Source organism: Xylocopa sonorina, chromosome 4 (genome assembly GCF_050948175.1).
Source record: "Xylocopa sonorina isolate GNS202 chromosome 4, iyXylSono1_principal, whole genome shotgun sequence".
Lineage (NCBI taxonomy): Eukaryota > Metazoa > Arthropoda > Insecta > Hymenoptera > Apidae > Xylocopa > Xylocopa sonorina.
The window spans coordinates 14,993,767-15,007,553 of record NC_135196.1 but is presented as its reverse complement, the minus strand read 5'-3'; the positions used below and the strand labels follow the sequence as shown (position 1 = coordinate 15,007,553).

The following is a 13,787-nucleotide window of genomic DNA, read 5'->3' as shown; positions in this document are numbered from 1 at the left end:
ATTATTACTACTCCCGACAGCTTCAACTTTATCCGAGATTTAAAAATCACCTATACTTCACCTATACTACCTTCTCTTAGTTTGTACGAATGCGAGGCGGGTGGCAAAGTAAGGGTCATAAATTCGTGGAAGGTCGACGGCCGACCACCGTACAGTTCGCCGTCAAAGATGCCAGGTTTCACTTACGCGGACGACACATCGGTGGACTTCGACTTCGCAATGCCCACCCTACGTAAACCGGAAAAATTCGCGGGCAAAGACATCAGCAAGGTACATCGCGTATTTATTTACGAAAATATATTATATATATATCGCTTCATGGAAGTTGTTATACGCTTATTTTCAGAATAATATGGTCGATTGGAACGAAATCGAGTGGCCTATTCTGGTCCTCCGTGAAAACGGAGAGGTATTCACCGTTCGGGGCGACCTTTTCCACGTAAAGTATGCATGATACGCTCAAACGAAGGTTGAAACGTTTACGTCTCTGGTCTAATGCGATAATAATTCGTGCGTCTTACACGCGCTTGTTTCTCTTTTTACGTTAAGTCAAAGCAAAAGCCCGATGATATCGGGAACGCTCCCTATGTATCCTCCGGACTACGAGAATTACGGGAAAGATTCCAGTTCCATCATGTGCCTAAAAACTACACCCCCGATAGTAGTTATCGCCATGTGCAGTGGAAAGATCTATCACGCGATTCTATTAAGAGATGAATCGGTCAACATCGACGACGATTACAATGATAAGGAGGCAAATATGTTATTTCGACTACGATTGAACAAAGCTATCTGAAAGCTATTGCGATTAATTAACATTCCCGACTTACAGGCTTGGCAGTACGATTCCAGTTACGATCGTCGTATACGTAAAGAGGCACTGTACGTTTACGAGTGCGTTGAAATAGAACTGGGCCTTTTCTTCGCGGACAACGACGAAAAATACAATTGCCCGATACACCTTCGGTCTGACAAGTGTAACAAGTCGAGGTACGAACCTTTCGTTGATTAACAGACTGATTAACAGTTGATAAACAGACATTAATTCTTGTTAGATATTTTTGTTCTCACAACGCTGGAATTCATATGGTCAATCTGCCGATGGTCTCTCAGTTGGACGAATATATTAACGCACCAGAGAGTAAGTCGGACCTACCACCTAATAATTCCGCGATCCAATTGCGAATTTGACTCGACACAATCCTGACGATTAATTTTACGCAGAAAATGACGATGCTCATCTACCGTCGCTTTCGAATCAATCCAGTTCGCAATACTTAATTTGTAGAAGAACGAAACACACGGAAGCGAACAAAGCCACGCCAATCCTCGGACTTGGACTTCTTCAGGAACCATGCGTCTTGATAGCTTTACTGCATACCGGTAACGTCGTTTCCCGTTCGGTTATCGATTTTTATTACGTTCCAAAGATCGAGCCGCCAGAGCCCGTAATCGACAAGAAGAAGAACGTAAGAGACCGCTTTGCTCGTTAGAAATTTCATCCACGTAATATAAATCGACATCCACGTAATATAAATGAAATGAATTGAAGGTCCAGAAGGAGGAGTTTGATGTGTATATAAAAAAGTTACTGAAACGCGAAACATCGCAACCCCTTATTAAAATTGACACCAAGTCCATTTCACCGCGGGAATGTTTACAGGTGAAATAAGCTACTGAACAATGATTAATTAATTTAAGTAATAGGAATTAATTAAATCATTATCGTAATTAGCTTTTGTATCACGCGACGGACATCTTTCGCAAGGAACACTTCGCTAAACAGGATACCGTGAGAGAAACGATCGGCAAAAAAGTGCGTGCCTTAAAAGTAATGAAAACTCAGTTATTAAAAGAGCTGGACACTTTAATGGAGACGAAAAAAGAATTACAACACACTGCCGAACATTTGGCCGAACGTTACGAGGATATTAAGTACGTGCAGGAGAATCTAGCGCAAAGGTAAAAAGAAATTTTCCACTAACAATAGATAGATCGTGGAAAACGACAAATTTCGTCGAGGTAAAATCGCATGTTTTCAGAGCCAAAGAGGTATTGCGATTAGTGAATTACAAGGAACCATCTATGACGCCCATTGAAAAAATAGAAGCGAAAGAATTAAGAAAAATGGAGATAAAAATTAATGAAATGAAAATTAAACTATTAGAACTTAAGAAAAAATCGGAACAAGTTGAACATATAGAGAACAATGAGAGCATCGAGAAGAGAAAAGAGGTTGTTTTCAGAGGAGATCAAGAAAAAACGATCAAGAACAGCCTCGAACAAATGTACGTTACGTAATGTTTTTATAATCTTGTACGATACGTGTGTTAAAGTTTGTTCCTTCTGTTTTGCAGGGCAAATGATATAAAAAGTCTAATTACCGAGGTTAAAAAACTCGAGGAAGAAGTAAGTACTTAAATCGCGCAAAAAAGTATTGTCAATCCTATTTATAAATGATTATATATTTTATTATTTCAAAATGTAAAATTTTGTATAATAAAAAGTAATTTTATTTGCAAAATAATTTATTATACTAACTATACAGTTATCCTATATTTAGCCACGTTGTTGGCATAAGAGATGCTTACTATAACTTCTATCTTTCAGAAATCATGCACCACATACACGTGTATGTATGTATATCGGCTCCTATAAAAATCACGCCAAACCTCACTTAAATTCCGAAATATTAGATATTGCGAGTAATCGAAAGAGTTGTAGTTGAATTTATATATAAAACGAACTTATCAAATATATGTACAAAAGTAAACAAAATTTTTCCTCTTCGTTACGAATTGTCGACTGCACAAATAACGAATGCACAATGAAATTGAATAGATAAGCCGAACCTCTATAAATATTATTAAATCGCAACCTGCATCGTTGGTTTAAAAAATGATCTTCTCGTAAATTCTTTATGAAAAAAAAATGTAACAAACCATTTAGACATTATTTCTCTTCAATTCCCCCCACCCCCCCTCCCTCTTTTTATAATCGCGTTCGTTTCGCCGCAACGCGTTTCTCAAGGCACAAAAATATAATGAGAAACATCATTAGAATCTTCCATAACTTTCGATTGCAGCAACTTAATTTCAAGCCTCAACTTTTCCTTCTCCATTTCCTGTTTTCGTATCTCATTCGAATAACAGTTCATCTGTAACTTTAATTTGTCCTTTTTCAGCTTTAACATTTCAGTTTCGTGATACAGTTTGCCCTTCTCTGCACGAAGTACAGCCAGCTGTTCTTGGAGCAATTGATGGCTAGCCTCATCCGACAATATCACTTCGGACGTATCAATGTCCGTTTTTACATCTGTCGCAGACTTTGAACCTGTCGTCTTATTTTCAGGTCCACTGTCGGCATCTACCTCGGCATTTGTGGTTTCCTCCATGATCCAAATTCTAGAATCCGCAGTTTCATCGAACGTATTGGATGGTGATTTCCCTGCTTGTTGCGACTGTGGCGTTGCAGGCCTATTTTCTTGTTTAGGAGAAGTGGATGTTTCCTTTGATTTTTGCATGTCAGTAGTCGACGCGATGGTTTCGATATCTAAGCCTGACATAAAATTGTATTATGTACCTTCTCGTTTTCCAAACGTAAAGGGAAATTGATTACAACTGATTAAAACTACCTCTAGTGCTAGGTGATTGACTACCATCTATGGCGTGTGACAAATGATTGGTACAATAAGTATTAAATTCTCTCTCATCTACAAAAACAGAACCATCAGCGTTTACGATGGACTCGACAATTACAGATGGATCGCCATCTTGCATTACTAACTCTCCTACAATTTCGCCGTTTGCCGCTACAATATCTCCGTCATTATTCGTTCTCAATATTTCACCTTCTGTTGCGTCGATTTCATCCACTACTTCTTCCTGAGTTAATTGACCACTATAAGAATCATCGCCATCGTTTCCTTCGCTTACTTCCAATTCAGTTGGTAGCCCCTGAAAAGTACTCTCTTTAATTAAACGATACCGCACGCGTTTAGACCTGTACATAGACAAAATATCTATAATAAAGTTGTGCATCGTACATCTTGTCCCCAAGGAGATTCCTGTTCTTTTTTCATCCTTTTTATCGTTTGCGCAATTTCGTCTTCGGATTCAGAATACATTTTTCTATCGTTATCTCTGCCTTGTAATTTCTCTATATCGTGGATTTTTTTAAATAGCTGATATGCTCTCTCGGGTGTTATATTCCTCTTCTGTTTATTGGCTGCCGCTATATTAAATAAATCTTTGGATCTAAGTATCTTGTTTGTTCGTAATCGTACATACTCTTTCAATCTCTTACGATCAATGTGTAATTGCATGAGATCCTGTACTTCCTGTTTAATTTCGCCGCATAATTTCCTTTCTTGTGGAAGATTCTTAAATAATTCCTAACGAAAGAAGACGGAATCAAATTGAATGTTATTAACTTTTGTTTCGCCGCCGTACGATTGTTATTATTTACCTCTGAAATCTCGTGATTATGTTCATTATTAACACTAGTTACCTCTAACTTTGTACCATCTTTCGATGCCCTTAACATAATATGCGCAGGACAATTTGTTCTTATCGACCTAAACGGAACAGTAACAAAGCGTATGAAATTTAGCTTGAAAATTAGCTTGTTTACTATTTCAATAAATGGACTGTCTAATTGTCCTGTACGATAATTTAAGAGAGAATATATTATCTTATAAACTAACTGAGACTGTCTTCTTCCAGCTCCACGCGGCAGAAACTTCTGGCCGCCGTAGATACAAGCATACTTCACCGAGTAATACTTTAAACGCTCGCAAATTGGACGTGCTGTTTTCATATGCGCTCCGCTAACCGTTCTGCTATCCCTTCTCCAATAATGAACAAGACTACGCTTTGAAAATTTCTCCAATTTGTGTTCCAGCTCTTCGTAACTATCAAACATTTCTCCCAAATGGAAAGATACATCCTCATCTTCCACAGTATTTACATCCATTATAAAAGCAACAGTTAGCAATCTATTTTGTGTGATTAAACATGTCTTGTTAAATTCATTAATCGGAGAGTGTTGATAAATGTGTATGTACAGACGAGTGATACTCTTGTCATTTCAGGTGAAATAAATGTGTTTTTGAAATTTATGTTAGACTTTCAAGTCACTAAATACGATGTATCGCATATTAGAAACGAAATAGAGGTTAGAATATAACGGGACGAATGGAGTAACATCGTAATAGTTATTGTTCGCATTATTGTTTAATTCGACTTCTACTGACTGAACAAATCTCTCGGCAATAATAATACAATGCAAGTGGGAACATTGTTGTTTGCTGTTCGAAAGTTTGAGGTTAGATGTTAATTTGATTGGCGTGGCAGAAGCCAGGATGATGAAACCGTGAACACAGCCAGACAGAATTACTTAAGAGACGGACAAAGTCAGGCGGGATTTTTTGCCCCTTACCAATTTCCAGTCTTTACAAATCAACTTACAGCCTGTCATACTTTTTCAAGTATTCCTCCTTTTTGACGATATTCTATTAGATCCAATTATCGCGAATACATTCCACCGTGATTTTACGCCATTTCTAATACAGGACAAAGTGACAAGTGAGTGAACTACAGCGCAGCTCGTCTAATTTATTCGTCATTCAAATATTTTTACACTTTCTCTAATAACTGAATCAAAAATCGAAACAAATTACCAACCTTCCTCTCGCACCGTAAACTTGCACCGTAATTTCTGACATTTAACGAACAAAACGTACGTTTACTAGTGTGACCTACAAAGATACACGCGGTAACCTTATCATGTATCATTACGCTACACAATAAATCACTGTTTCGCGTACTCAAAATAATATTTATTAATAATGATTTACAAGTTCTTTTTAAAGAATTCTAAGATATCTTTAGGAATTTACAAATTTCTAATTTATGGAATATTGCGTACAGATATTTTTCTATCTAACTTATGAAATATAATTATTATTAAAATATAATTATTAGCTTAGCTAATCGTTATCATCCTCGGTATCGATAGGAGGGATAGGCGGTGGTTCAGTTTGTAATATAGAGGATACCTGGTAAAGAAGAATCTTTTAGAAATTATCCAAAATTAAAATGTACAAACGTTTAAACTAAAGTATATTTATAAACCTTAGTAATTTCTGAGTGGTTAAGGTCAGAAATTTGTTTCTTTCTGTTATTGTCAATTTGCAGACTATCGGTATCTGTAATATTACTAGAAGATTGTTCCGACTCCACATCATTATTCTCGTTAGTATGATATAGTACTTGCAGCGTGACATTCTAAATAGTTGTATAAATTTGCATAACAAATTATCTTGAAAAGTTATTTATAAGTTCTTTTACACTAAAGGCTCACCTTTATTGTATTTGCTATTATCGTTCTTATAGAATTCTTTGAATAGGATTCGTCAACAAATTTATCTAATAAATTATGATAAATTCTATTCATTATATATTTGATCTCCTTTATGTTGTCATTCTAAGAAGCACAATGAGAAACACATATAACGAGTAGAAGGTAAAACATTCGAAAAATAAGATTGAAAAATCGAATAAAAAGTCTTACTTTCTTTATATCTGTGGAACTGCATCCATCGGAAAGCTTAAGCATTTTGTTTTCCAACATTATTGTTTGTTCTTCGTATATACTATTAAGTTCCTTTGCTTCCTCTAAATTTCTTCTTGTGTTAACAAACGCGGTATTTGAATCCTTTAAAGATATTTCCAATTGTTTAACAGTTTTATGCAACATTTCATTAGTTTGCGTTAAAGATTCTTTCTCTATTTCAAGCTCTTTCATTCGCTCTATATTGACAATGATTATATATGTATTATTTATTACATACCCTAATATATAATTAATTATATTATAATAATACCTTTGTCTAACCTTTTGACTGTTTTAATTCTTTTTCCAATATAGCCACTCGATCCTTCATTTCATTTAACTGTGTGAAATTATCAGCAGCTATATTACTAGTCCTGTGTGACTGTTCGGCTTTTTCTTCAGACGCATTCATGGTCAACAACATTTTTAAAGCAGCATCCAAAGCTGTTCTATCTTGTATAGGTGTGGCAGCATTTTGAAGCTCGATAACATGAAACTGTATGTGACTTATAATAATATTTTGGCAAATAACTGATGATTTCTTTTGTATGCATATGTACCTTGTCAAGTAGCTTTTGTACGTTATCAGCTATCTTAGACATTCCCATTCTAAGTTCTGCATTTGTCATTCTAGTTTCCGATAATAACATATTTAATCCTGGATCCATAATTGCTGGTATCGTTGGAGTTACCGCTTGCGACGGTAATGAGTATATTTGACCATCCAAGGTGACAAAATTTGGCTATAATAAATCTATACATTAATAAAGAAATTATATAATTATCAGGTATAAATATGTACTCATCAATGCAATTACACATATACACCTGTATCTGCGTAGGAGACCATTGTGAATTAACAAAAGGTTTGCATGCAACGTTCGTTACAGGTACATCACTTTTTGGTTTTAATAGCCTATGAGAACTTTTTGATACCTCATCTTTTAATTCTTTTGAAGGATATCTTTTGCGTGAATCATCCTCTGATGATTCTACCTGAAATAAACAGGCAAACCTTAAATGGAAATGTATATATATATACATACTTCCCAATATATATAATTAATTAAAATTGATTACATACTTTCCTCGAATGCGTAGATTTGTGCGACATATCGTCCTAAAAATGTATAATTTATCATTGATCTAATTGAGCTAGGTACTGTCGACGTGCGAAATATTGATATTTTAACAACTACTACATTGCTTTTCAATTTAGAAAGTGCAATACATCGAAAAATGACAATATCTCGCAAAGTAGCCATATATAATTGGACAAAAAAGATCTATACGCGTACTTCGGTATCCTCGGAATCTGTAGTGGTCGACATAGGAAGTTTTGGTAATATAGATTGTCCCATTTTTGCCATTCGCGATATAATAGAAGCTTTACCGCTTGGAATTTTACTCACTGCAGTTTCGTCTGGTGTTTGTATATCTATTATTTCTATTTCTAATAAAACATCTTTCTCTTTAGGAAATCCTGGTCCTAAGCTAATCTGCGAAAAGAAACGAAATTATATGAAATACATAAGAGTGTACTTAATTTACTTGTACTTATTAACACTTTAGGTAACCAATTTTAGAAACCTGTTTATTAGGAGGCAAAAATAAAATTTTTCTTAATCCTTTACTACATCCTAAAAGAGTCTTTTCCCAATTATCATCGGTAGATATTTCTACTGTCATTGTTTGGTATGTAGTAAGAGCATTTTTAAAAGGCTGTATTATTTCTGTGGCGATAAAATATTTTATGGATACATGATCCCCTTCTTTCGCCGTTGTATCATAACTAGGTGGTGATAAATCCTGGTAAAGAACATTTTCTATTTTTCCATTTTTCGAAAAATATCGAGCTAATCCTACTTCCTTAGCAAATTCTACGCAAACATCATTATTCTCAAACAAAATTGACCAGTTTTCCTTATTGTTATCATAATAGCTTGAATAATCGTTCGATTGTATTGTATACACAAAATGATCGGTCACCGTAACAATCGATAAATGCTCTTGTTTGTTTTTATATAAAATAATCTGGTATAATTTTGTTGCATGATTTCCTGTAAGAGCCATACCAAGCTTGCCAATCGATATGTAACTCCCATTTTGTCTACAAAAATAATATCATTATAATTATCATATAAGCGCACAGAACATTAGAATGATAGTTTCAGATTAAATATAGTGTCTCACAATTTGAATGCATAAATAACTTTAGCTATCAATACTTCTGTTTTGTTCGAAATGGTTTGAGTTAAGGTACGAGTGGTATTTAATTTCTTAGACGCTTGTTTCGCCGAAGAACAACTGTCTAATGTCTTAGTTTGTAATCCAAAAATAGCAGCTAAATTCGATCTGAAATTAGTTTACACATCCACTTAATCGTATGCTCGTTATACATTCCTTGCAGCTATTTTGTTTGAAATAAAACAGTTGAAATACGACTAAAGGGAGAAAGAATAAAATAAACTTTGGATAGCTGTGGAAATATAACCTTCGTGTTGTTTTCTCGGAGAAAAGAAAACTTCGTATCTACAAATTAGAATTTACATGCATTACACTATTGTTAAATACTCTCTTGTCGATATTTTTCAATGAATATATATGCAAATATCCAGATAAAACTAGTAAATTGTAGAGAGAGAAATAGACACACCCGCTCGCCGGCAAAAAGTCAGATTCATCATCGTCTCGTAAAATTTTATCGAGATTCAATGCCTGACTACCAACGTTCATGATTGTAAATTGAATTTGTTAAGCAAAAATATATTCTATTAACATTAAAACAGCGACGAAAACATAGATTTAAGTTAATTGTAAATATTGACACATTATATACATACACATACTGTGTATACGTATATATACTGTACGCCTACAAACTGCGTAACTAATAAAGTTGCCAGTAGGGGTCGGAAGTAGAGCGGAAGTAGATGGCTGTGAATGTCATATCTGCTGATATGAGGAAGTCGGTAACGTCGGTAACGCCACATACGTAAAACTAGTGGCGCCATCTGTTCGAAAAGTGATGAAACTACTCGCCGAATAGTTTCTCCGCGAGATGGCGCCACCAATCTGTCGGCAGTTCACTTTGCTGTCGATAACCGTGTCCGACCAGTTTCAGCGCTGTTTACAAAAATGGATATATAAATATCTAAATATGTATACCTCGTAACATCATTTATTTAAGCCAATTGATAATATAATAATTATACATTCTACTATACATTTAATCGACCAGCTCAAAAGTATAGTGCTTTCTCTCCGAATATGGGTATTGTTTCTCCGTCTGAATCAATACAATAACACATTAATTACAACAAACACATGTACGTGTATAAAATTGAAAGTAAATTGTAACTACTATACCGTAACTGTAATAAAAATCTTACCCTAGGTTGACTTGTGTATCCTGAAATACTATAAAGGAAAACGACAATCACTATAGAGGCAAAAAATATAAAAGTTCCTTGCAAATCGCTAACATGTTCACGAACACCATATGCATAACGATCTTCTGTCATTAAAAAAAATTTGTGGTGTATCTATAAATAGTATAATAAAAATATGTAGTAAAGCATTAGCACTCTCGAGTCATTGAATCTACAATGACACAGCGATAGGATAACTATACACGGAAGCATAAGGGTTATATTTACAGGTTCTCCAAAATTTCTTCTGAAATGTGGATAATCCCAAGGATAATATGGATCTTTAGCTTCGACGCCTATCCATGGCAGATCTGGATAATCACCGCAGTATCTATGATCATCGGGTATAGGTACATATTCGTTAGGGTGCATGTTATATTTGGCCGCAGCTTTCTCTATTTCTTCTTTTGTTTTTGGATATGGATCTGGTGTGTGCAACAGTAACTCTGGAGCTGAAGAGAACAAAAAACGAAGGTTTTCTAACAGATGTTACGTAAAATCTTAACCTATAAGGAAAGAAAAGTAAACTACGTATAACATTTCCCTAGAAATGCGTAGCTTACATTTAGTCTGTCTTACAACATCGAATGCGTTTCCGTCCTTAAGTTTCTTATATCCTCTAATAACCAGAGGGGATGTATATCTCCAAAGTAATGTTTTTGACGTTACTCCGATTCTCGTTAAGGCGGCCATTTTTACGAACTGCGATATAGAGATATGTGCTGTTCGACAAATCAATATATATACACTTATATAAATTGGAGTGACCATATACCTACGATGTACGACTGAATTGTTTGCTTTCCTTTAATGATATTTGAACCATTACATAATACATAAATTTATATTCTAAAGATGATGTTTTCAACATTCCAAGGAATTCATTTCCAAAAGCATACAAATTTTGCGATTCGTTGATGCGTGAGGGATTTATTAAATCTTTCACTTTAAAAAGGAAATAATAGTTGGTGAATTTTGATACGAGGTAGGATTTAGCTAGGAACTTTGACCAGTGTATTCCGATTATATCTTTTTCTTCTGAAAATACGCATAGAAAGTTACTTTGAACAGAGGCGGCCATGATTTTTGACGTACCAATGCTAACGTATTACGGATTACGGATATAGAGAGGAAGAAAATGGCCGGTGGCGTGTGTTGATCGGTTCTACTACGAGTTCCCGGAAATTTTATTACCGTGCTCGATCATTTTATTATGTATAGACGAACGTGTAGCTAAAGTGAAATTTTCTTCTATGGAAAAGTTCATTTCGGAACGGTATGTACAAGTGCAAACCTGCTTTAAAAGTGTGCCAAACATTTTCCAGTAATGGCATAGAATTTTCACGTCCCAGTGTGAAAAACCGAGAGTCAGTTGTCAGCTATTTTCAGTGAAAACTCTTCGAATATTTATTTCAATTATACGTTTCCTGTTACCTGTTACGTTAACGCAATATGCGATATGTTTTCGTCTACGCGTACGAGCAAAGTCTTTGTACATCGTACAATGTTTAATTAATAATTAACTGTGTTGTAACAGAATACCGCTAGTTATCGCTAGATCGTCTGTTGTAGGTGGGAAATTTGATAGATTTAAAGCTCGAAGAACATCGGTATGGCTAGTCCTTCGCCACAATCATCCCCGATGCCTCCACCGCAAACGCCAAGTCCTATGGGTCCTCCTCAGCAAGCACCGTCGCCGTCTAATCCGCAAGGCAGCCCCATGGGCCCGCCGCAGCATCATCCGCATAGTCCAACTCAAGCGTATCAAAGCGGTCCGCCAATGCCATCCGGTGGCCCACCTATGTCTCAACCGCCTCAACAGCCGCAGCAGCAGCAGCAGCAGCAGCAGAATTATCCATCGCATCAGCAACAAATGCAATCCGCTATGGGTCCACAGGTAAGGAGTAAAATTTAACACGCATCGCTATTATCTTTTATTAATTATGAGAAATGTCTTTTTACACGCTTGAGAAAGAAACAAACTAAATCTATTATGGCAACAATTTTCTCCCACAAAATTGGATCCCATAATTACTTAACTATCTTCAACCTTCAGAAGATGCACACAATATATATACACAAAAGTAATGTAAACAGTTGCTAAAGTATATTTATAATTACATGTCTCTTATACTTAATGCCGCAGTTGTTAAAAAGAGTAAAGATTGGTATGATTCAATTCAGCATTGAATAGTTAAGGGTACAAGTCATTTCGTTTCACGCATCAGTCACATTTTGGAATCTTCACCGCAAACTTTTATGTACGGGCTCTAGATCAGCACTTTTAAATAGACCAACCAATTGATCAGCAATTTGACTATTGCAAGCTGCTATAACTTTTGGCTTTATTAAATCTAATTCCCTGCCTAATAAAATGATAAAAAGTTACATTGAGATTCGTCAACAATACTTATTTAACTATTATCATACCTGAAGTATCAATTACTACGCCTCCTGCTTCTTCTATTATTAATTTTCCTGCTGCAACATCCCACACCTCTATGCCTTCGATATGGTACGCTTCGATTGCACCCATAGCAACGTAACATAACGTTAGCGCAGCTGTACCCAATGTTCTGATTCTAAGAGCAAAGTGCCGTATGAAATGCTTGTGATATTACAATTAACATGGGAAATGTAACTTTGAATAGATATTGAAAATTACCCATGTGTTTTGTGAATTAAAGCGTGCATTCTATTGTATATAGTAACTAAAAGTTCTGGATATCTGGCGATCCATGGTTCCATTGCTATCAATGATTCAGACAAAGCTGTAGAAACAAAAGTACGATCCTTTGTCAACTACAATCCCGGATACATAAATAGACAATTTGCACGTTACGTGTTATAATATATGTTATTAAACTGTACCTGTTATTTTTGATACCCTTATAGGATGTTCATTCAAAAAAGCTCCTTTCTGTCTCTTTGCGGAGAAAAATTGCTTCATCAAGGGATTGTAAATTATTCCAATTTCAATTCTTTTATTTATCGATAACGCCACAGAAATACACACATGTGGAAACTGATGAACAAAATTTGTTGTACCATCTATAGGATCCACGATCCATGTTGGTTCGTCGGTTAACGTTGGCGAACAATTATTTTTTGCAATCGTCTCCTCGCCAATAAATCTGAAAATATTTAAAAATTCTTTCATATTGCTCGGTTAACGATGATCGGTGTTCTTTGTCGATATGCATACTTGTGTTTTGGATATAACTTTAACAATTGCTTCTGCAAATCGTTCTCTATCCTTCGGTCATATTCCGTTACGAAGTCGTAATCAATTTTTTTACATTCTACGTGTTTGTTTAAACCAATCGCACTCTCTATTACCTGAAAATAACATACGCGTTCTGCTATGGGAATAATCGCGAAACAATCTTTAAGCAAACCTTAACATTTCGAGAAATTTGATCTACTATATTACACGCGATATGCGAGTACAGTAGGACTCGTACCTTCCCCGCGTTTAGAACCAATTCTTTCACGACATTATAATATTCCTCGATGTCATGTGACCCGTCCATATTTCACGTTTTCACGTATTTTCACAACGTCGATTGCCAAACTCGAACAAACGTACGAAGTCTCTTCGCAAGCGTACACGCGAATTCGGTATTTCTCTCCCGAGCAGTACTACCATCGCCGATGGATCGTCTGGCCTATTATAGTGACTAGAATGGAAAAAAAGAGAATAGCGGTGGGGGATGAAAATCCATTTTAACGAACGCAAAT

At 35.6% G+C, this 13,787-nt stretch overlaps 6 protein-coding genes across 10 annotated transcripts in view; 2 read left to right on the top strand and 4 right to left on the bottom strand.

Annotated features, from left to right (window-relative positions):
- The window catches only part of Mbo (nuclear pore complex protein Nup88), a 40,616-nt gene extending 38,170 nt beyond the window's left edge, over nt 1-2,446 (top strand). Inside the window, exons 4-13 of the mRNA XM_076894100.1 lie at nt 81-270; nt 347-444; nt 550-754; nt 833-990; nt 1,056-1,141; nt 1,225-1,469; nt 1,553-1,663; nt 1,736-1,962; nt 2,043-2,288; nt 2,358-2,446. Of these exons, the coding sequence (XP_076750215.1) occupies nt 81-270; nt 347-444; nt 550-754; nt 833-990; nt 1,056-1,141; nt 1,225-1,469; nt 1,553-1,663; nt 1,736-1,962; nt 2,043-2,288; nt 2,358-2,421 (1,630 nt within the window). The 3' untranslated portion in view covers nt 2,422-2,446. The remainder of the gene's footprint in view (nt 1-80; nt 271-346; nt 445-549; nt 755-832; nt 991-1,055; nt 1,142-1,224; nt 1,470-1,552; nt 1,664-1,735; nt 1,963-2,042; nt 2,289-2,357) is intronic.
- Brm (ATP-dependent helicase brm) overlaps nt 1-13,787 on the top strand; it is a 254,808-nt gene that overhangs the window by 228,491 nt on the left and 12,530 nt on the right. For 2 of the 3 annotated variants that reach the window (XM_076894080.1, XM_076894078.1), the window contains exons 1-2: nt 11,161-11,322; nt 11,619-11,943. In XM_076894080.1, the coding sequence (XP_076750195.1) occupies nt 11,659-11,943 (285 nt within the window). In that variant the 5' untranslated portion in view covers nt 11,161-11,322; nt 11,619-11,658. Of the gene's footprint in view, nt 1-11,160; nt 11,323-11,618; nt 11,944-13,787 lie in introns of those variants that run through there. The other variant, XM_076894079.1, reaches the window with a different exon arrangement.
- Nucleotides 2,983-5,618, bottom strand: LOC143423018 (uncharacterized). Of its 3 annotated transcripts, XM_076894049.1 has the most exons (7): nt 5,469-5,618; nt 4,706-4,996; nt 4,468-4,576; nt 4,306-4,393; nt 4,046-4,233; nt 3,635-3,956; nt 2,983-3,558 (listed from the first exon to the last, which is right to left on the bottom strand). In XM_076894049.1, exons 2-7 carry the CDS (start codon nt 4,972-4,974, stop codon nt 3,026-3,028), a joined length of 1,509 nt encoding a protein of 502 aa, XP_076750164.1. In that variant the 5' UTR covers nt 4,975-4,996; nt 5,469-5,618; the 3' UTR covers nt 2,983-3,025. The 3 variants fall into 3 exon arrangements, with proteins under 3 accessions (XP_076750164.1, XP_076750163.1, XP_076750166.1); XM_076894048.1 differs by having other exon boundaries at nt 4,046-4,393; XM_076894051.1 differs by lacking the exon at nt 4,706-4,996 and having other exon boundaries at nt 4,046-4,393; nt 5,469-5,610.
- LOC143423036 (FK506-binding protein 15) lies at nt 5,929-9,424 on the bottom strand. Its single transcript, XM_076894086.1, has 12 exons — nt 9,272-9,424; nt 8,809-8,970; nt 8,206-8,725; nt 7,914-8,114; nt 7,700-7,735; nt 7,444-7,611; nt 7,176-7,358; nt 6,898-7,111; nt 6,574-6,812; nt 6,364-6,486; nt 6,135-6,287; nt 5,929-6,058 (listed from the first exon to the last, which is right to left on the bottom strand). Exons 1-12 carry the CDS (start codon nt 9,349-9,351, stop codon nt 5,990-5,992), a joined length of 2,148 nt encoding a protein of 715 aa, XP_076750201.1. The 5' UTR covers nt 9,352-9,424; the 3' UTR covers nt 5,929-5,989.
- Nd-ashi (NADH:ubiquinone oxidoreductase subunit ASHI) lies at nt 9,779-10,743 on the bottom strand. The gene is made up of 4 exons (XM_076893912.1): nt 10,610-10,743; nt 10,275-10,498; nt 10,008-10,160; nt 9,779-9,904 (listed from the first exon to the last, which is right to left on the bottom strand). Exons 1-4 carry the CDS (start codon nt 10,737-10,739, stop codon nt 9,845-9,847), a joined length of 567 nt encoding a protein of 188 aa, XP_076750027.1. The 5' UTR covers nt 10,740-10,743; the 3' UTR covers nt 9,779-9,844.
- Nucleotides 12,273-13,612, bottom strand: LOC143423038 (uncharacterized). Its single transcript, XM_076894089.1, has 6 exons — nt 13,511-13,612; nt 13,252-13,385; nt 12,918-13,180; nt 12,712-12,817; nt 12,477-12,628; nt 12,273-12,412 (listed from the first exon to the last, which is right to left on the bottom strand). The coding sequence occupies exons 1-6, from the start codon at nt 13,577-13,579 to the stop codon at nt 12,291-12,293; spliced, it is 846 nt and encodes a 281-aa protein (XP_076750204.1). The 5' UTR covers nt 13,580-13,612; the 3' UTR covers nt 12,273-12,290.